The sequence below is a fragment of the Myxocyprinus asiaticus genome, chromosome 5 (assembly GCF_019703515.2).
Source record: "Myxocyprinus asiaticus isolate MX2 ecotype Aquarium Trade chromosome 5, UBuf_Myxa_2, whole genome shotgun sequence".
In the NCBI taxonomy this organism is placed as follows: Eukaryota; Metazoa; Chordata; class Actinopteri; order Cypriniformes; family Catostomidae; genus Myxocyprinus; species Myxocyprinus asiaticus.
Genome location: NC_059348.1, coordinates 5,702,476 through 5,726,840, shown reverse-complemented (window position 1 = coordinate 5,726,840; position 24,365 = coordinate 5,702,476). Strand labels below are relative to the sequence as shown.

At 39.6% G+C, this 24,365-nt stretch overlaps 3 protein-coding genes and 1 long non-coding RNA gene across 4 annotated transcripts in view; 3 read left to right on the top strand and 1 right to left on the bottom strand.

Annotated features, from left to right (window-relative positions):
* LOC127440730 (gastrula zinc finger protein XlCGF57.1-like) overlaps nt 1–24,365 on the top strand; it is a 518,561-nt gene that overhangs the window by 460,501 nt on the left and 33,695 nt on the right. The gene's annotated exons all lie outside the window — the stretch shown is intronic.
* LOC127440829 (zinc finger protein 239-like) overlaps nt 5,480–24,365 on the top strand; it is a 116,624-nt gene continuing 97,738 nt past the window's right edge. The window contains exons 1-2 of the mRNA XM_051697781.1: nt 5,480–5,651; nt 5,807–5,950. Of these exons, the coding sequence (XP_051553741.1) occupies nt 5,927–5,950 (24 nt within the window). The 5' untranslated portion in view covers nt 5,480–5,651; nt 5,807–5,926. The remainder of the gene's footprint in view (nt 5,652–5,806; nt 5,951–24,365) is intronic.
* Nucleotides 16,471–17,823, top strand: LOC127440892 (zinc finger protein 239-like). The gene is made up of 2 exons (XM_051697981.1): nt 16,471–16,579; nt 16,934–17,823. Exon 2 carries the CDS (start codon nt 16,939–16,941, stop codon nt 17,773–17,775), a length of 837 nt encoding a protein of 278 aa, XP_051553941.1. The 5' UTR covers nt 16,471–16,579; nt 16,934–16,938; the 3' UTR covers nt 17,776–17,823.
* The window catches only part of LOC127440933 (uncharacterized), a 218,904-nt gene continuing 213,147 nt past the window's right edge, over nt 18,609–24,365 (bottom strand). The window contains exon 3 of the long non-coding RNA XR_007897243.1: nt 18,609–18,711. This is a non-coding gene — a long non-coding RNA (uncharacterized LOC127440933). The remainder of the gene's footprint in view (nt 18,712–24,365) is intronic.

Genomic DNA, 24,365 nt, shown 5'->3' with positions numbered 1-24,365 from the left:
GTTGTGGGCATGCAGATATTTTGCGGCCATTCTCAGCTTGGCCGGGAAAATCAGTGCAAAAGCGATCTTCTGTTGATGGAAGAGTTTCTTGCATTCCTTGAATCGATTACGTTTCTCTGTTGCCGAATTTGCAAAGTCTGGGAACAAAAAAATTCTGTGATTCTTCCAAGAAAGCTTTCCTTTGCTCCTCGCCTCACGCAACACAAGATCTTTATCGGATGATCTCAGAAATTTGGCCAGAATTGATCGGGGACTGTCTTCCTCAGCGGATCTGCGAGCCAGGACTCTGTGAGCTTGCTCGATTTCCAGCTTATGGCCTGTTATGTCGAGCAGACTCGGGAAGAGCTCGTCTAGGAATTTTACCATATCTTGGCCCTCCTCATGCTCAGGAATTCCAACAATTCGGACATGTTTTGGCAATTACGATTCTCCAAATCCTCCAGTTTTTCCCAAACGTGTTCCAAGTCTATCTTGGTCGCTAGCAGATTAGCAGCTAATTCCTTCTCCGATGACTCCAGATAATCAATCGAGGTCCCCGATTCTTGTAACTAACTCACAGAATTTAATTTCCATCGCAGTAATCGATCGACATATTACAGCAAGATCCTCTAAGTCAGCAACAACTTTAATCAGCATCACAGACATGCTTGCCAGTTGGCGCTGAATTTCCCGAAATGATAAATCATACCTTGAAAACAATAATCTCCATTCACACTGGCAACAATCAAAAGCACTGGGACAAAACCTTACCTGAGTTTCAATTTGCATTAAATTCAGCTGTCCATGAATCCAATGGTGTTGAATTTAAACAGACCCCTCCGAGGACCGCTTTATGTTGTTACAACCCAGGGATTGTACTCCAGATACTCCAGCCAATGTTCAGGTTGATAAATTAGAAAAATACAGGAATTTGTGAATAAAAATCTAAACAAAGATTAAATGCTGTCAAAAACAGAATTATGATGACAGAAGAGAGAGTCAGTATGAAGAGCAGGACAGAGCTTGGCTGTGAACTTACTCTTACTCCAAGGCAGAGAGATCATTTTCTGCCAAACCTGCTCCAAAATGGCAGGATCCATACAGAATTGTACAAAAGAAGGCCCCTCTTATTTATGAAATTGTGTTGGAAGATACTGGAAAAGATGTCAAAGTTGTGCATGTGTCTTGGATGAAATTGTGTGTAACACTCCTTCAGGTTCGGGTATGGGAAAGGAGGAGACCGGGAGCAGTGACATGCTTCAGGTAGGCTTTTATTTTTCTGCCTTCCACATTCTCTGTGTGTATTCTTAACAGTGTGTTTCTTATTTCAAACAGATCAGTGTAAAAAAAACTCTCAGTCAGCATAAACTTCTTGAAATCTTCAGCTTCACAAAACTCAGGCATAAATTACTTGAAATTTCAACTTCACATTACTAAAAACATTAGAGCACTCGAAATAAGACACGCCAGTCACTGCACACTCTTGTCCCTCACTCTCTCAGCTCTCTGGCATGTTTCCTCTCCCAGCTATTACTGTAACAAGAAACAGCTGTTAGAGATCATGTCAACCAGCTTGACAAGCCACACCACTCCCTTTCTCCTGCAAACAGACACACGAACACGCCCCCATCACCACATACCCCCACCGCCCAACTCAGGCCGGGGCAACATCTGGCCTGCCAACTCCCCCCCTCCCATTTCTGGAAAGTCAGCTACAGCCATCTGCAACCTGGCCAGTGGATCACCTCAAATTTGAACGGCTGAAGTGCCAGGTACCAACGGGTGATTCGCGCATTGGTATCTTTCATGCTGTAGAGCCACTGGAGTGGGGTGTGATCTAAGCAGAGGGTGAAGGCCCACCCCAAGAGGTAGTAACAGAGGGTGAGGACAGCCCACTTGATTGCCAAAAACTCCTTTTCAATGGTGCTGTACTTGGTCTCTCTCAGCAACAGTTTACAACTAATGTACAGATCCGGTCGCTCCTCCCCCTCCAGTGAGAGTACCGCCCCCAGCCCCCTTCAGATTCATCTGTCTGAAAAATAAAGGGGAGAGAGAAGTTTGGAGCATGTAAGTGCAGTCCCGCATAAAGTGCAGATTTAACTTTAGAAAAGCCTGTTGGCATGACTTCGTCCACTGGACCAGATCGGGGGCCCCCTTTCTAGTGAGATCAGTCAGTGGGCTGGTGATGTTAGAGAAACTTGGCATAAACCTTCGGTAGTAGCCAGCCAGCCCCACAAACTGTCTCACCTCCTTTTTGGTCTTGGGTGCTAGGCAGGCCGCAGTTGCTTTTGTTAATTTGGGGACGCACCTGCCCATGGCCCAAGTGGAACCCCAGATACTAAACTTCCACCCGCCCAGTTGAGCACTTCTTCGGGTTGGCTGTGAGCCCCGCTCATCACAGCGATCTCAGGATGGCTCTCGGATGTTGCGTGTGCCGCCGCCAATCATTACTGTAAATGATGATAACATCTAGATAAGCGGCGGCATATGCCATATGTGGCCCGCAAATTTTATCCATGAGAAGCTGGAAGTGGCAGGGGCCCCGAACAAACCGAAAGGAAGGGTCACGAATTGGTGTAAACCAAACGGTGTGGAATACACTGTCTTTTCTCAGGAGATTGGAGTTAAGGGGATCTGCCAATAACTCATTGTTAAATTCTGTGTCAAATAAAATTGAGCCATGCCCAATCCATCGAGCAGTTTGTCAATCTGTGGCATTGGGTATATGTCAAATTTAGACACCGCATTCACTTTTCGATAGTCCACACAGACCATCCTTAGGTACCAGAACCACTGGGCTGACCCAATCGTGACTCTTCTATTACGCCCATCTCGAGCATTGCCTCTAATTCACCCTGAACAACCTTTTTTGTGTTCAGGAAGGCAATAGGTGTGGCTATGAACCACGATGTGGTGCTCTATGAGGTTTGTGTGACCGGTGTTGGGCGAGGTTCCGCTTCCAACTTGGTTACCTCTTTGAGCTGAGACGGTGAGAGGTGGTCTCCACATGGGACCGGGTGAATGAATTTGGAATCGATTTAATACCTTATAATTCATACAGTTCTCATAGTGTTCGTGACATAAATGTAGTGCCTTGATCAGTGAGGATTTCTTTTGGAATCCCCACTCGGGAGATTATTCTGAAGAATGCCTCCGCAGTCCATTTTAATGGCCCAATGAGGTCCATACCAATTCTTTCGAAGGGGACCTTGATTAATGGTAGAGGGTGCAATGGTGCTTTTGGGGTGGCCGATGGATTCACCAACTGACATTCATGGCACACCGCACACCACCTTCGAACGTCCCCATGAATGCCCGGCCAAAACAAATGGGCCATTATTCTGTTGTGTTCTTTCCTGTCCTAAATGGCCAGCCACTGGATTATGGTGAGCCGTTTGGAAGAGAGCTTCCCGACGGCTCTTCGGGACTAATAACTGGGTTGTATTTTCTTTTGTTTGAGTGTCCTGCGTCACTCGATAGAACCTATCTTTGATAAATGAAAAGCCTCTCCCCGCTATCACTGTAACAAGAAACATCTGTCACGTCAACCAACTTGACGAGCCACACCACTCCCTCTCTCCTGCAAACAGACACACGACCACACCCCCATCACAACACTGTGTTATCCCTTAGCTGCTGAACTGAAGAAATTACATGATGCTGAAACCAAAATGAAAGAGGAAAAGGAGAAACAGAAGATATTGGACATCTTTGCTGAAGAGAGTGAAGAGGAGGAATTTCAGGAATTTAGTGATGCTGAAATAAAAACAGAGCTTAATAAAGTGGAAATAAAAAGAGTACTGGATATCTTTGCAGAAGAAAGTGAGGAGGAGGATTTTCTAGTATTCCTGATGGTTCCTTGCTCCAGCCCAGCCCGTCATTGTCGTGCCGCCCTGGACTATGTTTTCCCACTTCGGGTAGTTTTTATTAGTTTTTTGTTATTTGTTGAGTAATAAAAGCCCATTACACTGCTCTGCGTTTGAGTCTTGCCATTTCCTCTACCACTTCTGACAGTCCCTGACTGAAGTTGCAATCTGGAAATTCCTTCACAAATGTTTAAACTTTTTAAAAGCTTTTTTTGATTTAAGAGCAGTTTACCAGGGATCAGTGCTTTCATCTCACGACATGCAGCTTAAGCCCAAAGTATACTTCGATTTTGATGCAAATGCTCAGTGTCTGCGTAGTAAAAAGCGAGCCTGTCAAAGTGTTCTCTGTACCGAAATATACTTGATGCTTTAGACGTGAAAAATCCTCACAATGCTATACTGGAAAATTTGAATAAACAAGGTATTATTTAACAAGGTTTTTCTTCTAAAAACATTGTCATTGCATTAGTAATATCTTGTGTTGTTTATTTCTCATCATATTTTTGTCAACAGTGTTTTAATTCAAATAATAATAATTTAATTATCCTCATGATACCGTGTTTGTTAACTGAATCAAACAACACCTCAATAATTTTTTTGTTTTGTTTTCAATAATATCACTGATGAGATTAACAGCACTTCTGGATGTGTATTCAGTGTGGCTGGAAACATCATAACTCCAATTCCTGTCTAATTTTATTTCATTTTTTGGGATGGCATGAAGGTGAGTAAATGATAAGATAATTTTTATTTTTCGGTGAACTATCCCTTTAAGCATTTTCCACAACAAGCGGTTCAGAATGTCCCCTCCGAGATGCTCAGTGTTGCCAACTTAGCGACTTTGTCGCTAGATTTAGCGACTTTTCAGACCTCTTTAGCGACTTTTATTCAAAAAAGCACCTAGCGACAAATCTAGCGACTTTTTGGACAACCTTTAGCTACCTTCCATAGAAGAAAGTCGCCAGTACTGTCCCGCGAGCGCGCGTGGTCTTGCTTTCCTGCCTGGACTCGGAGACACACCTCTCTCTGCGTCTACTCTGTTCAGTGAGACTGACAGAGAGAGAGAGGTGAGCAGGCGAGAAGACGGAGCAGCACAATCAGTTGAACGCACGGCAGCTGACATAGACATGAATGAGCTGCGCATGTGTAAACAGCGTTGTCAAGGACCAATCACAAATCTGTATTGTTTGCTCCCTTTTGTTTTAAATTTAAAGAGTTTAATTTGACCATTTATTTGTATTCTTTTCATGCACTTAATCACAAGAGATTTTTAGACAGTTGTTCATTCCTGTTTCTGAACTCTCTGAATTCAGACACTTACTTAGACAATAAAATAATGAATTTTTGTAAATATGCACAAAGTGGTTTGTTATGGCTGAGCACTGTGTGAGAGAAAAGATAAGGAAGTTTCTGTTCCGTCTAACTTTCTCTCTGAGTGATTGATAGATATGGAATTAATAGGGTATTACAGTATGTACGGTAAGCACAGAGAAGCAAACACATGTAAAGGGCGGACACTGCAAAATGCAAATGAGACGCGATGACGTCACGAATATGCTAATTAGCGTATGACGTCATTTAGCGACTTTTCGAGCAGGCTTTAGCTACTTTCCATTGAAACTAGTTGGCAGCACTGGAGATGCTGTTGTATGACGTCACGCAAACATGGCGGCGCTCTGAGAGATTTGCAGAGTTCTGATAAACATTCACTTTTAAACAGATTATTGCACAAATGAGTAAAATAAATGAACCAAAGTTTCCATATTAGTTGATGTTTAACACACGTTTGCAGAGACTCAAAAAACGGTAAACGATCTTCTCTATTGATACTCATAAACCTGCAGAAACTTCTGGCATTGTTGTTTTGTTTGTTTATATATTATTCGAGCATCGGATTCATGTTTATAAATGTCGCCAATATTCTCATCATCCTAAACGAAGACTTGTTTCAACACGAACAGGAATAACTCCAGGTGTTTCAACTGAGATCTGCGGGATAAAACATTGTAAAATGATGTTTATTAAAGAAGAGAGTGAGGACATGAGTTATCCAGAATCATGCAGTTCAAATGTCATGAAAAATGAAGATACTGAGGAACAAAGAGGTTGGTGTCCATTCTTCATTCTTTATTATTGTCTGTTCATGAAGATTAAAGTTATAAAATATTAAGCAGTTCAACACATTTGATGGCTGCAGTTAATTATCGATTCGTAGGATCTGTTAAATAATTGAATCAAAGTAAAAGAACAAAGAAAACGACAAAATGCACATAAAATTGAATTCCTTAAACTTTGCTGTTTAGATCACATTAAAATAGATACTTGTTATCTGTAGCTTTCTTCTATTACTTTTAGCCAGAGGAAGTGAAGATAAAACGGATACTACATTAATTGCATAAATGTTTTTGTCACGCATCAAACAGTCAACTATTAACTGCTGAAATTAACACTTAAAATTACCCAGCCCTAATAATTAATCACACTAAATGTGTTAAATCAACAGTACTGAGATATATAAGTGTGGATAAAATGTGGCTGCAAAATTGGACGTCCAGTTATTATGAAATTTGAGAAATGTAGAATCTGTGTTCATAATTTACTTTGATTAGCTGTAGCTATGCAAATATTGTGGGAAGGCTCGATTCAAGTTCCAAATTCAATTTATGCGAAAAATCTAATTGCAAAAACAGTGTATGAATAAAGCAGTGTTTCCATCGCATGTGTTCAAAAGAACAAAATCGTCACTTCTGTAGAAATTGTAGCAAATGTGACTCTTATTAATAAAATACTCGCGGTTTAGAACACACAAACAAAACACTGTAAAGAACTGTGTCTCATGTCTGAGAGCGACAGCACGTCACACAGTTCTGGGAGCACTATGTGTGTGCGTTCCTCCATCTTTAAGTTTCAGTAAACCTGCTCTTCGACACATCAAGTTTGTATTTGACTTATTTGCTCTACAAACTCTTTGCAGGTTTTGGATTTTCTAGACACCGTTATTTCAGGATGACCAGAGCAACATTTCAGATGCGATGATTGGTCCACTGGTTAATCCAATTATGAACGAGTTATTCAGTCACATTACTTTTTTTTTTTTTTTTTGTGTTCCTAATAAATTCAATAGGAATTTTTATGCAGTATCCCAAAATGCATATATAAATACGTGGATGGAAACCCAGCTTGTGTTAAATGGCTTGTGTGATGGCAGGAGATAGATAGAGAGTTGTTTTGAAGAAGAGCGCGAGTGAGATGAGTAAAGAGCACTTCTGACTGGTGTCTTTATATTAGACAGAAACTGAATTAATTACCTTCATTCATTACCTGAGATTAATCATGATTAACTGTTTTAATCTATTTTTAGTTTTAAGTTGTAAATTCTCTTTTAAAGGTTTAACGAAGCAAAACCAAAACCAAGTACCCTCTGTAACCTGCTTAAGTGCCCCAGAAATGATGGAGTTTATTAAAGAGGAGTTGAAAGAGGAGAGTGAAGACATCAGTATTTCAGAACCATTCAGAATGAAGAATGAAGATACTGAGGAACAAAGAGGTTGGTGTTCATTCTTGATCTTTATTTAAAGACTGCTGAGGAATATTAAGTTAACAAACTTTCAGGCAGTTCACCAGATTTGGTGGGTGTTGTTATAAAATCATAGGAGCTTTAAAACCATTGAACTATAGAAATATAGAAAAAATAACTTGACTCTAGTGACCTTTGCAGTGACCGATGAGCTTCTCACAATGAAGAACTGAAAAGCCATTGACCTGCCTGGATCTGATCCAAACTTTTTCCTTCGCAAATACGATACATCGCAAACACTGAATGTTATCCACGGTGGCTGTGTAACAAAACATTTCAGTGGGGTTCTTCTATATTTAAAGAGTCCCTATTATGCCTATTAAGGTTTTTACCTTTCCTTTAGTGTGTAATATAGCTGTTTGTGCATGTAAACAGTCTGCAAAATTACAAAGCACAAAGTCCACGCAAAAGTGGAGTTATCCTCTCCCACAGACAACACTGCTAAGGAACTACAAGAAACGGCTGGATTGTAGTCCAGCCATTTCTTCCGTAAAGTATCTACTTCACTATGTAACACATTTGCATAATGCCCGTGTTAGGGCTACTTTGGCCCGCCCTAAATCAAATGTTGTTATAGCAGAGGCCAGGATGAGTTGGGTTAGTGTTGTCGCCATGTCGAGAAGACGCTGTTTTCTTCACTGTGATAGCAAAACCCCTTTGTTTGGACTTCCAAAGGTAAATGAATCAAAGAATCGGTGGTAAAAATGTATTTGAATTATTTAGCAGTTCCCACTTTGTTGGGACAATCTGTCTCTTCAGGATCACAACCTGTAAGTAGGCTTGATTATTTGTGAATTTATCTGCTATCGAGAATTCAAATGCAGAGTTTTGTGTTGTAGCTATGGTGTACACCCTGTGCACAGCTGCAGGCCTTTGCTAACCTGCTAGCTAATGTTATTGTGTTGAAATAGTTTTGCTAATCAGCTGCGGGCCAACTTTTACCTACAATTGTGTAGAATTATGCAGATTGTTTGTCGTTCTTACTATCATGAATAGTGATCAAGTGTGGAGATGGATTTATTTTTACAAACGGTAATTTTACATCTGCAATCCACAGTAGTGCTCGGCTAACTTGCTATGTTTTGGTAAGGGCTGGCTTGCTATGTTTTGTGGGCTGGCTTTTACCTAAAACTGTGTAATAAAATGGTCGATCTCAAGAGTCTTATATAATTATATAATTACAAGCTGTAATGTTACGGTCGCTATCCATGGTAGTCCACGGTTAACTTGCTCACTAACCAGGAGTAAGCCTCTGTTCTCCGTTCATAGCTCGGGTGAAAAAAGTTCGGCTACACCCACTCCAGCAAAAGATGACTAAATTAGATGCACTACATGTCTTTTACTTGAAGCTTTGTTAGGTTCACATTAATCAACAATGTACTTGTAAGAAAGCTACAAAATTAAAACTTACCACTGTGAAACGTCCTGCTCAAGTCGTGCTTGCGAAGGTGGTTCGGGTCGATTAGCTTGTTCTTGTAAAGGTAAAAGGTGTTACATTTCCGACACACGCTCTACATGGTTGACCAGTCACAACAGACTGGGCCAGCTGACCAATCAGAGTAGACTGGGCTTTCCGTTAAGGGGGGCTTTAAAGTGACAGAAGGTAAATCAGAGCGTTTCAGCCAGAGGATGAAAATAGGTTTTACAGAAATGTGCAGCATTTTGAACATTAAAGCATTTAAACTTATTCTAGTAGACCCCCAAAATAAAATAATGAACCTGAAAATTAGCATAATGTGGGCTCTTTAAATGACTAATTAAATTAAGCAGAGCCAGTGTTTATGATTGAATAACATTTTCTTATTAAAGATGGCATGAACATAAAATTAGGGCTGCAACTAACAATTATTTTGATAATCGATTAATCTTTGATTATTTCTTCAATTAAATCGGTTAAAAACAAAATGTTATGTCTGAAACCCTTTAAAAACAGACACAATTGAACCTCCAAGACATCAGTGTAACATCTAGGAAAGCTGCACGATTGATTACATTGAAACTGAAATCGAGGTATGATGTTACACGAGTTTAATCAAAGTGATTGCGCCTCCTCCTCCATTGCGATCAGCTTGATTGACCCGGATGCACGCACTCGATTTTTAATTCATGACATGTATACATTATAAAACATAGAAAATGAATTTGATTGATTAGTTGTTGCAGCCTTTCATACAATTGCAGGAAAAATTACGTGAACCCTTGGATTTCTGGAAAACTCGGTCACAAAATTTAATCTGATCTTCAATCAAGTCACAACAACAGACGTTGTACTTAAAAATACAAACAATGATATGTTTTCATGTCTTTATTGAACACGCTGTGTAAATATTCATTGTGCAGGGTGAAAAAAGTATGTGGACTTTTGGGGATTTTGTACCATTCCTCTTTACAAAGCTGTTTTAGTTCAGTATATTCTTCAGATATCTGGTGTGAATCACTAAGAGAGTCCACATGACTCGCATCAGCATTATCCTGAAGACTTTGAGTTCAATGGAGTGAAGCACCAGCTCTAGCATTTAAGCATTGTAATGATCAAACAGTTGCAGCATTGGCCCTGTTACAGCTGACCTTCCAAGTATCAGCCAATGATTACTAGACAATTTAAAGTTACAACTAAGTTAAACTCATTGACTACGTTTACATGGACACCAGAGAGCCATTTATTGTGAGAAAGCTGCTTAAGGCTCGAAATCAGTGTATGGGTTTAAATAAGATGTGTTCGCGGCTTTCTCTTTACTCCCATTTACATGCGGCTCGTTCAGTAAGCAGCTTTCTCCACAGCAATGTAATTTTCCCATGATGCTTCTAAATAAACATGGGATCCGTGAAAAACTTCGCTATTTTATTCTCTGTTTCTTCGCTTTATTTCCAGATATTCCAGAGTTGCTGTGATTGTTTCCTTCACTTTCTGTCGTGACCTGCAGTGAAATTGCACAGCAATAGTGGAATTTCCCTCTTACGGAAAACTCTGGAATTCCCCCAAAGAACGAGCACATACGCGGACGTTAGGGACAGTCCGTATTTTACACTGATGTGTATAAATGGGTATAGTTTATAGTGTATGTGATTTTACTGCTGTACTCCTAGAAATGTTGAATTCTTTCCGCATTTTTCAGAATTCTTTCTTTTAGTTTACATACATGTGCACTCCTCAAAAACCTGTTAGAATGGCGCTTATGCGTATACATGATCACATAAACCAAAACCAGAGTGATTTTTCCAGCCTTTCTCCTCACTCTGGAAGTGTATAGTTCTTGATGGGGGGGCAGGGGGCAACCAATAATCCTCTCAGCATTCCGAACTGTCCTTTGTAGTCTTCTGATGTCTGATTTAGTTGCTGAACCAAACCAGACAGTTATTGAAGTGCAGAGGACAGACTCCATGACTGCTGAGTAAAACTGTATCAGCAGCGCCTGTGACAGGTTGAATTTCCTCAGCTGGCGAAGGAAGTACAACCTCTGCTGGGCCTTTTTCACAGTGGAGTCAATGTGGGTCTCCCACTTCAGGCCCTGTGAGATGGTAGTGCCCAGGAACCTGAATGAATCAACTGCTGCCACAGTGCTGTTTAGAATGGTGAGGGGGGTCTGTGTTGGGGTGTTCCTCCTAAAGTCCACAATGATCTCCACCGTTTTGAGCGTGTTCAGCTCAAGGTTGTTTTGACTGCACCAGACAGCCAGCTGTTTAACCTCCCTTCTGTATGCAGACTCATCGTCATCTCGGATGAGGCCGATGACAGTGGTGTCGTCTGCAAACTTCAGGAGCTTGACAGAGGGGTCCTTGGCGATGCAGTCATTGGTGTAGTGGTAGAAGAGTAGTGGGGAGAGCACACATCCCTGGGGGGCACCGGTGCTGATTGTACAGGTGCTAGAAGTGAGTTTCCCCTGTCTCACAAGCTGCTCCCTGTCTGTCAGAAAGCTGGTAATCCACTGACAGATAGACATGGAACAGAGAGTTGGTGTAATTTATTCTGGAGTATAGCTGGGATGATGGTGTTGAAAGCCGAACTGAAGTCCACAAAAAGGATCCTTGCATATGTCCCTGGTCTGTCCAGATGTTGCAGGATATGATGCAATACTATGTTGACTGCATCATCCACAGACCTGTTTGCTCGATAAGCAAATTGAAGGGGATCTAGAAAGGGTCCAGTGATGTTCTTCAGGTGGGCCAACACCAGTCTCTCAAATGATTTCATGACCACAGACGTCAGGGTGACAGGTCTGTAGTCATTAAATCCTGTGATTTTTGGTTTCTTTGGGACAGGAATAATGATTGAGCATTTGAAGCAGCATGGGACTTCACACTGCTCACTGATCTGTGAGAAGATGGGGGCCAGCTGGTTAGCACAGGATCGAAGACACGCTGGTGAGATGCCATCTGGGCCTGAAGCTTTCCTCGTCTTTTGTTTCCGAATGCCAAGGCTCACATCATCTTCACAGATCTTAAGTGCAGGTTGAGTAGCAGGAGGGGGGAGGAGGGGGGTTGTAGGAGGTGTTGGTGTTTGTGTGAAGTGAAGGTCAGAGTGGGTGTGGGGTGTGATATTGGGCCTTTCAAATCTGCAGTAGAACACATTCAGGTCGTCAGCCAGTTGTTGGTTCCCTACAGGGTTGGGGGTAGGAGGCCTGTAATTTGTGAGTTGTTTCATGCCACTCCACACTGATTTAGGGTCGTTAGCTGAAAACTTGTTTTTCAGCTTCTCAGAGTATCTTCTTTTAGCCACTCTGATTTCCTTGTTCAGTGTGTTTCTGGCCTGATTGTACAAGATTTATCCCCACCCCTGTAAGCACCCTCTTTGGCCTGACGAAGCTGCCTGAGCTCTGCTATAAACCATGGTTTGTCATTGTTGAACTTTAAATAAGTCCTAATAGGAATGCACATCCTCACAGAAACTGATATATGATGTAACAGTATCTGTGAGCTCATCCAGGTCTGTGGCTGCAGCCTCAAAAACACTCCAGTCTGTGCAATCGAAGCAGGCTTGTAGTTCCCGCTCTGCTTCATTGGTCCATCTCTTTACAGTCTTTACTACTGGCTTGGTTGATTTTAATTTCTGCCTGTAGGTTGGAAGAAGATGAACCAGACAGTGATCAGAGAGTCCCAAAGCTGCTCTAGGGACAGAGCGATATGCCTCCTTTATTGCTGTGTAACAATGATCCAGTATGTTCCTGTCTCTGGTGGGGCGTGTGATGTGTTGTTTGTATTTGGGCAGTTCACGTGTGAGATTTGCTTTGTTAAAATCCCCAAGAATAATAAAAACTGAGTCCGGGTATCTTTGTTGTGATGTGTACTCTAATTAATCATCAATTTATCCATTACACATACTGATCTTGCCATAGTACACTGCCAGCTAAGGAGACAAGATAATCTTTCAGACTGCCACATTGCTATTTCACAGCTATTGTTGGGTTTCTTGCTCCTCCCATGTGCACAGACTGCAGGGTACTCTATTCTCTCCATGCCCCATAGTGGAGCTGATGCGTCCCATTCTCCCTATCAGTGAAGCCAGGTGGAAGGTAGGCATCTGATTGCTTGTGACGTAAGAAATTCTGAAGGTACAGTGCAGCCTGTGTGATTGTCACTGCTTTGTCAGGCTCAAGGCAGATGGTTGTGCGGAACATCCTGGGTCGGTCTGCTAGAATCCCAAATGCATTTTCCACAACTCATCTTGCATGTGATAGTCTATAATTGAAATGCATTTTTCAGGCTGTAGTTGCCTATGTGGGCAAGGTTTCAGCACGTCATTTCTCATGGGGTAAGCTTCTCCCCTAAAAGCAAATGGCATGATGATTCTGCTGTCTGGTAGGGCCTCAGCAGTTGGAAGGTTAATTTCCTTTCATCTAGGGCAGCTCGGAAATCAGACTGTGCCAAAAAACCTGCATCTGAAACTATGCCTTGAACACCAACATTTGTGTAGATGAATCTATAGTTGGCATCCACTACAACCATCAACAGGATGGAAAATCTTGACTTGTAGTTGTAGAACATGCTGCCACTGTTGGCTGGGGGCTTAATAGAGATACAGTATGCTTTCCATCAATTGCTCCGAGGCAATGAGAAAACTGCCACTTGACTTTAAATTCCTTTGCAATTTTCCTTCACTCTTCTTCAGAAGTGTGTCTGTAAACATGACATTATGTCACATATTTATCAGATTAACTAAGACACAGCCAGTAGATGGCAAAGTTATGGTATAATGCTAAATGTATGCTGTCAATTTAAACAACAATGATTGATGAAAACGTAATGGTGTTATTTCACTATATTTCAGAAATTAAAATAATTTGGCAATGTTTAAAAGTCACGTTTTTTAATTTTTTATTATTGTGCACATTTTTACTTTGAAATGCAAAAATTTAAAAACTTAAAAATTAATCTCTTCTTTTGCCTGTGATTGCAAACCTTCAAATAATCCTTCTTCATAGTTTGGTGGAGAGCTTCACATGTTTCTCCTACAGTCCTACAAATTGTTGTGCTTCCCATCTGATACTGAAAGCCAATTGACTTAAAGGACTCCCCTTGACAAAAAAAAGAGTAAAAGACATTTATTTTATGTAGGCAAAGCAAGGCAATTCTGTTTATATATAACATTTCATACACAATGGTAATTCAACATGCTTTACATAGAAATGATGAAGAGAAAGAAAATAAAGACACATAGGCTAAATCCAGTATAAAATATTTGCTTCTATGCAAGTCATGACTTACCTGTAGCTAGGAACCTCAGTGTCACTGATGCGCCTTCTCATGACTTTGTCTGTTTTTGTAATAAAAGGCTCAACCATGGACAATAATTTGTATGACTCATCAACAGTCACCCGTAGCATATCTCTGAAGCCTGGCATATCATTAATCTATAAAATGAGTTCATCAATTACATACTGTATATTGTATTTTAGTGAACAGTCCATTTGATGAATTTGATATATTTACATAGTGGTGTAAGCGTACAGCAAAAACCCAGGCTCAGTCTGGAGGTAGTTTTATGACTTTTAGGTTGACCACTCACATGCTCTGAACCAGGGTACTTGCACAATAACTAACCAAAATATAATGTACTCCTCACATAAATCTATACAGACATCAGGCCAGCATCACTGATTATTTGCAGGTACACGGTTTATACCTATACAGCATGATCTATGAAAAATATACTTTTATTTTTATGAAGCTTTTACTCATTTATAGGAAATACATTTGTGCTATTTGCTTTTCCCATAAAATTCAAGACAACGTCACAATACTAGGCAGCCCTATAGCATGCACACAAAGAAATACACGCTGTAAGGATGGATTCCTGGTGTTGAATTACCCCAATCAGCTGGAAGAGGGATAAAGATGAGCCGGAGATGCCAGTTAGGGAGAGAGAAAGATGCATGCAGCCGACGAACAGTGTGAGCGACACACGGAGCTGTGTGTGTGCCGGCGAGCGTGTGCTGAAAAGCAGTTTTATGTGGTGTCCAAGTGAAACTGTGTCTAATTAAATTCTTCCATGAACTGTTCACCCGGCTCCCGCTTCCTCCTTCATAGGGAAGGCATTCACTTTACTCATATGCTGCTATTTCAGGAATTTATCTTAGTTTTTCACAAGGTTTTAATACGTTGATAAATTTACGCGCACATCTCCACCGTTGGCACTCAACCACTGAGGTTGTCATGGTGATCTGTGCAGTCTTAACACTAGGGTACAATTTATTTTCAATCAGAGTGGCAGCACAAACTTTGTTGCCTATTCCAGGATAATCCACTGAACATGAGAATGACAGAACTAACCAGTCCCACCAGGATTTCGTGGTACTTTTTCCTGATTTTTGCTGGCCAAAATGACTGAATTTGCTGCAGCTTTTCTCAAATTTTGCGATGCAATTTGCAGTATTTGTTTTGCAGTGAAAACTCACAAACTGTAATTATATACCTCTGTAATTGTGCTAATTACATTGTATAAATATTTTAGTGCACAATAACGTTCTATGCAGTTAGCAAGCAAAAAAAAAAGAAAAAGAATTACACACAAAAATACCTTTAGTAAATACATTTAGTTGGAACCTGTGGGTGTTGGAAGACCCTTAATTATTTTTGTATTAAAATGTTCTGCCTCACACAATGTAAGAAAATGTTTAAGTATAAAATAGATGTACAATAAATCTGTAAACTAAAAACACAAATGAGGATTCAATAATTGGGACTGTTGCAATTATTACATCATCTAATATTGAAATCTGATATACATTCAGTACTGTGCAAAAGTCTTAGGCACATAAGATGTTTCACAAAAGCATTTGTCTTAAGATGGTTATTTATATCTTCAGCTTTAGTGTGTCAATAGGAAATATAAATGTTAGACTCCCAAACATTACTGTAAATACAGAATAGAAGAACAGGGAGCCCTGCAACAGATGTCATGGGCCCCACAGAGCCCCCCCACTGAACATCGTATCAGTCTGAGATTACATAAAGAGACAGAAACAACTGAGACAGCCGAAATAGATAGAAGAACTGTGGTGAATTCTCCAAGAAGCTTGGAACATCCTATCTGCCAACAACCAAGAAAAACTGTGTCCAGGTGTACCTAGGAGAATTGGTGCTGTTTTAAAGGCAAAGGTGGTCACATCGAATATTGATTTCGCTTTATGTTTACTGGACTTTGTATGACATTACGTGATAAATGTCATTATTTTTGAAGACATCCTCACTATGCAAGATTTTTCACAAGTGCCTAAAACATTTGCACAGTACTGTATGCAGACAAATACATTTAAAGTTTATATATTTGAGCATTTGTGTACAAATTTAAATTCCACAATTTTTTTGACTTTTTTTTTATGAAAATGGCAATTTTTGTCATATTTATATATGTGACCTTTATTATTTTAGTAAAAACATTTATGAACATTTATTATCAGCATATAAGTATATTGCTTACATTTTCAGATTCGTAGCCTACTGTATTAAGCACTTCAGATTTAAATCACATTTTATTACACAACTAATGGGGATTTTAAGTGAATGTTAGGGATTCTTTGTATTAACGCGGTTTTTGTGTCTTATTCGCAGCACTCAGGGTGAAGATGAAACGCTAGCTGTGATGTATGTGGCATGCATGCTGTCTGCGGTCCCGCAAAAGTTTAGACAAGGATTTTGATATTGAATGCACAACGTGAAGGTGATGTGACGGAGATGCTTACACTGTTACTATGGAGATGATACAATAGCAGCTGTGCATTTGGATATGTTGCGACTGCTTCAAGCTTTTCAAACCTGTATTTTGCCGCTGTCAAACAAGATTAACGTTTTTTGCGGAAAAAATTGCAAGCTGCCACAAATAATGCAGAGATTGGTTGAATTTGCAAGAATTCTTGTGATCGCAAGATCACAAAATCCTTGAGGGACTGACTAACCTTTTAGTATGACAAAGATCACATATAAATGAATACTTAATTTCTGTTTGTGGTATTTGTTTGCAGTTCACTTTTTTTTCCCCTCTTGTATTGACTCATCGACTGTGTGTTCATTTTAGAGCTGATGAAAGTGAAGGAGGAAAGTGAGGAACTGAATGAAGAGGAGAAACATCAGTGTCAGAAACCTGATGATTTCATAACTGGAGAAAAATCTTTTAGTAGCCCACAGACTGAAAAGAAACGCTCACGAAAAAGAACTCAAAAAAGAAACGCTAAAAAATCGTACACATGCTCTCAGTGTGGAAAGAGTTTCACACATAAAGGAAACCTTAATAGCCACATGAGAATTCACACTGGAGAAAAGCCTTTCACATGTCATCAGTGTGGAAAGAGTTTTACACAGGCACGTAGTCTAAAAAATCATCTGTCCTTGCACTCTGAAGAAAAGTCATATAGCTGTGATCAGTGCGGCAAAAAATTTTCTTCAGCATCAGTTTTAAGAATACACCGGAAAATTCATCCAACCGAGAAGCTTTACTTGTGTTCATTTTGTGGAAAAAGGTTTTCACATCTGTACAATTTTAAAGAGCACCAGAGAAAACACACCGGTGTGAGAGATCATGTGTGCATGGAGTGTGGTAAAGCTTTTTACAGACCTTATGACTTGGAACGTCACAAAAGAATTCACACTGGAGAAAAACCTTACAAGTGTTCATATTGTGGAAAGAGTTTCACTATTTCAGGAAACATGAAAGCACATGAGAGAGTGCATACTGGAGAGAGGCCGTACCACTGCACATCATGTGGGAAGAGTTTCATTGCATCAGGACACCTGACAAAACATAAACGAGTGCATACTGGAGAGAAGCCGTACCACTGCACTTCATGTGGGAAGAGTTTCACCCAATCAGGCTCTCTACAGACTCATAGAAAAAAGCATTGTCCAGAGTTGTCACAGTGAGCAAAGTTCAACTTTCATGTAAATGGGATGAAATAAAAAATCAAGATATATTTCTCTCAAAGGAAATATTACTATTTAAGTGGGTGAATTGCTGTTGAATTACGTTGTGCTCATTGAGCTGTCATTGTGTGTAAAGTTCAGTTTATACATATGCGTCAAACCTAAACTGTAGCCTGACATGCACATCTCCAAAAATGTCAATGCAGACCACAACTGTCTGCTTTATTACTAGAGACAGTCCCCCAGCATGACAAAAAATATATATATATCTGAGTTAGCATTGCATTTCTCCAAGATTATTTTAAAGGGGTCATGAAATGCTCTTTTTATAGTTTTATTATCTTCCCTGAGGTCCACTGATAATATTAATGAAGTTTTTTTCACCAAAACAGTCATCATTTAGTAATATATGATCATTTTTTATTTTAAGACTGTTATTGTTGTCTTTTGATAAAAGTCATGCTCAGCAGCTCACAAACTGTTGGGAAATGATAGATTTGCTTTGTTCTTATAATGCTTAAAACGTTTACTAAAGTCCCTTTGTAGGTCTGTAGACATACACATTTTAAAGGATTAACATTGATTGTTGAATTTTGCTACATTTTGCAATTATTTTGCAGTACTAGAATCTACAAATATTAAAAGTAAATAATATGTACAGTTGTGCTTAAAAGTTTGCATACCCTGGCAGAAATTGTGAAATTTTGGCATTGATTTTGAAAATATGAAAACTGTCTTTTATTTAAGGATAGTGATCATATGAAGCTATTTATTATCACATAGTTGTTTGGCTCCTTTTTAAATCATAATGGTAACAGAAATCACCCAAATGGCCCTGATCAAAAGTTTACATACCCTTGAATGTTTGGCCTTGTTACAGACACACAAGGTGACACACACAGGTTTAAATGGCAATTAAAGGTTAATTTCCCACACCTGTGGCTTTTTAAATTGCAGTTAGTGTCTGTGTATAAATAGTCAATGAGTTTGTTATCTCTCACGTGGATGCACTGAGCAGGCTAGATAGTGAGCCATGGGGAGCAGAAAAGAACTGTCAAAAGACCTGCATAACAAGATAATGTAACTTTATAAAGATGGAAAAGGATATAAAAATATATCCAAAGCCTTGAAAATGCCAGTCTGTACTGTTCAATCACTTAAGTGGAAAATTTGAGGATCTCTTGATACCAAGCCAAGGTCAGGTAGACCAAGAAAGATTTCAGCCACCTGGACTGCCGCCCCTGGAGTCGTGAGTTCGGATCCAGGGCGTGCTGAGTGACTCCAGCCAGGTCTCCTAAGCAACCAAATTGCTAGGAAGGGTAGAGTCACATGGGGTAACCTCCCCGTAGTCCCTATAATGTGGTTCTCGCTCTTGGTGGGGCATGTGGTGAGTTGCGCGTGGATGCCGCGGAGAATAGCGTGAAGCCTCCACATGCACTATGTCTCCGCGGTAACCACTCAACAAGCGGAAAAGATGTGCGGATTGATGGTCTCAGACGCGGAGGCAACTGAGATTCATCCTCTGCCACCCGGATTGAGGTGAGTCACTACACCACCACAAGGACCTAGAATGCACTGGGAATTGGGCATTCCAAATTGGGGAGAAAAGGGGAGGGAAGAAAAAGGATCACCTACCTGTCGCAAAATTGTCCGTGACTTCTCTTATAAAACAGCAATTTATCGTAGTAAACTCCACACATAGTTAATTCCAAAAGCAATGTTTAGTGTAAAACATGTTGAAGATTAGTTGAAAGGCAATTAATTAATTAGGTAATGACATCCATAGACATCTATTCAAAAAGACTGGCCTCTTGTCTCCTCGCCAGTGTACCACCATAGAATATCTATGGGAGCGCTGCGTTATGCTATTTTAGGCTAAGCTTGTAGACTCCGCTATTAGAAGGATTATGGTGTGAAATCACAATGTGGAGGAAGTAGAGAATGAGTTGTTTTGGCAGCTTGGTTTCAATAAATGCTCTTTTTTCAGTGTGGCGGAAGTTTTGAGTTCTGAAACTTACAGTATGTTTTTATAGTACAATGACCTTTTACATGTAAAAAGATCAAGGAACATGTTATTCCTCATGTCATGACCCCTTTAAAATCTTGTAGCCTCTCCTATTAGAAGGCTTCTGTGGTCTACTATTTCCAAAGTGTGGTTCTGTGAACACTTTTCGGATAATATTGCCCACAATCCCTTGCTTAATGGAAGAGGAGATGACCGTTCAGAACTACAATTTTCATAGGTGAAACTACAAACATTGCGATAAGACAGACTGCGCATCTCCACTTCATCATGTTTTTATAACATAAAATACCATTAAACGTTACGTAAGTTTGCTTGAATGCTGTAAAGATAAACTACTTTGTTCTCGCTGTTGGACGAAAATGCTGATGGGCTCATTAAATTGTGAAGGATCAGGCGGCTTCATTAAAATTGATCAGAAAATGTCAATTGTGTAGATCACAACACATTTTCTGATGCCCATCTACTGTATTTGTACTGCTTATTATGGGTGCTCTTGTGTGTTCTTAGAGCTTTTTCTCAAAAATAATCTTTAACAAAAATTGTCAGCACCATATTGATTAAAAACAGAAGGTTATCACAGACAGAAAATTAACCAAACTAACACAATTATCTAATCTCATTTTATTTTTGTAATTTATAGTATCAGTGAAATATAGAGGAGGTCAGATTCTCTTTCAAGGGACTGTTGTGATGTAAACAGTAATGTGATGCTGCCAAAGGAAAAAAAAATAAAGTAATACAGCACAATATCATTTATGTGCTCTTGTATAATACAAGATCTTTACTTTAGCTGGTGATGAATCATACGATCACATCTTTAACTTTAAATATCACTGTTACCCTTGTTATATTTAATCTGCAACACATTGTGAACATCACACATTGAATAGAGATAATGATAGGAAAAGAGATGAGTTTGGTTTGTATTAAATACATTAAGCATGATTATATCAAAGCATCAGCAGCTTTCCACACGAAAAGCGATGTGCTGTTTCTTCTCCAATACAGTAGGAAGCATATGAAATAATTAAGAATAATGAATGAATGATAGTAAAAATTTAATGAGGAATATGCATCTCATGATAACTGTAACAGGATGATTGACAGGTCGGTGTATGGCGACAAGATGCATGTGACAGTGCAACTGAAGGGTCTTTGGTTTCAAGACTTTATGATGTGATAGTATGTCCCAAAACTTGCACCATTTTTTGCTACACACTAAAGAGTAGGCACTTTTCCATCACAAAAAGAGTGCACACTTTAATAATAATAATAAACTTTATTTTATATAGCACCTTTAAAGAGGCCTCTCAAGGCGCTTTACATAGTCAGGATTCTGGCAGCTGAGTTTTGCACATATTGCAGTTTATTTAATGTAGATTTTGAGACTCCAGCAAGGAGAGCATTGCAATAATCAATGCGAGAGAAGACGAAAGTATTGATCAGCTTTTCAGCCACAGAAAATGATAACATAGGGCGCAGATGATAGATGAAGATGATAAAAGGATGTTTTAAAAGTATTTTTTTACATGTGGATCAAATGACAAATTTGCTTCAAATATAACACCCAGATCTTTCATTTTTGTTTGATGCTCCAAAACGAAGCCCTCAATGGACAGAGTTAAGGAGCCAACCTTACGGAGCTGGTGAGGAGACCCAATAAGCATAACTTCTGTCTTATTACTGTTAAGACAAAGAAAATTTTGAGCCATCGAAGTTTTATCTCAGAAATACAGTTTGAAAAAAAGGAGTCTGCCAGATTTTCACCAAATTTAGAATGACTGTATATCTGTGTTGTCTGCATAGAAATGATAATTAAGACCCAGTGATCTTAAAAGCTTACCAAGAGGAAAAATATAAATACAATAAAGTAAAGGGCCCAAAATTGAACCCTGTGGGACACCATAGTGGACTGAACCAATCTCAGACCTGTAACCTGCCTACGATCAGAGAGATAGGACCTGAACCAGTTTAATGCAGTATTGGAGACACCAAAGACAGATTCAAGACGGGTGAGTAAAACAGTGTGATCAACGGTGTCAAAAGCAGCACTGAGATCAAGAAGGATGAGAATAGAAAAAGAGCCTGAGTCTGAAGCCATTAAGTCATTAGTGACCTTGACTAGAGCCATTTCTGTACTAGACATTTTTCAAAAACCAGACTGTCAAATTGTCCAAATCCATATTAGGCTTTTTTGGAACCGGAGTTACAGCAGCAATTTTAAATGCTGCAGACACAACACCAGTATGCAAGGAGTCATTTATTATGTCCAAGACAATGGGACATAGAGAGGCAAAACAGGATTTGAATAGATTAATCAGTAGAGGATCAACTATGCTAGTGGTAGCTTTCATACGTGATACCTCATTACACAGAGTAACATGGTCGAGTTGAGAGAAATTTGAGAGATGTGTGCCAGAGAAACAAGACAGGCTGAGAAATGAAACCGAAAAGACAAATATGGTAGCAAGAATATTTAGTGCTAAAAACATCTAGAAGTCACGTGATGCCATGCAAGGAGCGGATGTGTAAACGGCGAGCTCTGCGCACTTTGCTAGTTTTTAATTATTTTTATGTCATAAACTGGTGAGATTCGATACACCCTGCTATATATCTGTTTTTTGAAGTCAACATGGCAAAGAATTCAAAATCCTCAGGCTCTGGAGATATTAAAAGACATTTAAGTGCTCAAGCTGATACCTCTGACAGGCCCGCAGATCAGGGACTCAGTTTGGATGTGGATGAATCTGCTCGTTCTTTGTGCTTATGCCTCCTATGAATGGAGTTTGTTTCGTGGAGTATTTTTTGCAGGACATTGGAATGATTAGGTCATCTCCTGCACTCATGAACAGCTGGCTCACTGAACATTCGTTTGACTGCCCGAGGAAACGGAACAGCTTTATTTTAGTTATTTATTTATTTTTATAAAATTTTTTGTGTGCTGGTTCCACTAGCGGCTGGAGTTTGTTTTGTGGAGTAACACACCTTTTGTGAATGAATCTACACATTCTTTGTGTTTATTCTGCCTTTTGGCTGGAGTTTGGTTTATAGATTATTTTCTATTATGTAATTCTGTCTCACAAAATTTGTACAGATGTGAGCAATCTGACGGCATAGTTGTCACAGGGACTCTCGTAGGCGTGCATGGACTGTTTGAGCTTAGAGGGATGGACGGCGGTTGGCGCTGTCATGCGCAGGGTTAATGCGCACGTTTTTCTTTTTTCTGTTTGTTTGGTTAGGGGGGAAGTTCGGGGTTTGACTGTGGCGCTAATGTTGGAATGTGGTCTTTATAATTTAATTTTTTACACAATCTATTTTTTCTAATATATCAAAATGTCAAATGTTAATATGACAGGATTGTCTCTCTCCATGTGGAATGGGTTGGGGCACCCCATAAAAAGAAGGAAGGTTATTTCTTTTCTTAAACGTAAGAAATATGATATAGTGTTTCTTCAAGAAACACATCTTTCCCAGCAGGAAGCTGAAAAATTTAGGAAGATATGGAGTGGACATGTTTTCTTTAGTGCTGGCTCAATTAAGAGCAGGGGAGTTATTACACTGATAAGTAAACATCTACAATTCAAATGTCTCAAACTGATTAAAGATAAATTAGGAAGAGTCATTATAGTTTTAGCATTTTAGTTTTTTGGCTAATATTTATGCACCTAACGCTGATGATCAGGGCATTTTTATAGATCTTAAAGGGATGTTACAAGCCACTGGCACCCCTCATGATATAATATTGGGAGGAGACTTTAATCTATTGATGGACTCGGTCCTTGATCAAGCAAAAGTGTGTAAGCCCCCTAAAGCAACATTGACACTTCACAGGATGTGTAAAAACCTTGGTCTTACAGATATTTGGAGACTTTTGAACCCATCTGGTAGGGACTATACATTTTTTTCATCAGTCCATAAGATTTATTGAAGAATAGATGTTTTTTTTTATATATATATCTAAGTCCCTCATTTCTTCTGTCGTTGATTGCTCAATTGGAAACATCTTAGTCTCAGATCACACCCTGGTGAGTTCAGAGGTGTTGCCACATATGGAGAAAAATAAATCATATAGTTGCTGCTTTAATGTATCCTTTTTGCAAAATCCTGATGTCCAACAAATGTTAAAGGCTGAAATCAATGTTTATATGGAGACCAACTGGTCGTCAGTATCCCCTGTGGGTGTGGCTTTAGATAAAGTATGCCTCATTCATCAAATAATCCAAAGCACGAGAACTCGTGGAGTTGGAAGAGAATATTAAAAGTACAGAGGCAGAACTGAAGCGGCAAAATGTTGTCTGATGGCCTCAGAGAATTGACCCGATTGAAATACAGATATAATACTATTTTGTCGCAGAAGGTGGAGTGTTGGTTATTTAGGGCAAGACAGTCATATTATGAGTTGGGGGACAAAGCAGGGAAGCTTTTGGCTAGATATAGAAAGCAGAGAGAGTCTTTTTCTACCATTCCCTCAGTGAAATCTGCTTGTGGTGAAATTTTTACCTTGGCCATTGATATTACTAATGCTTTTAAAGAATTCTATCTTGATCTTTATAGTTCCATGTCT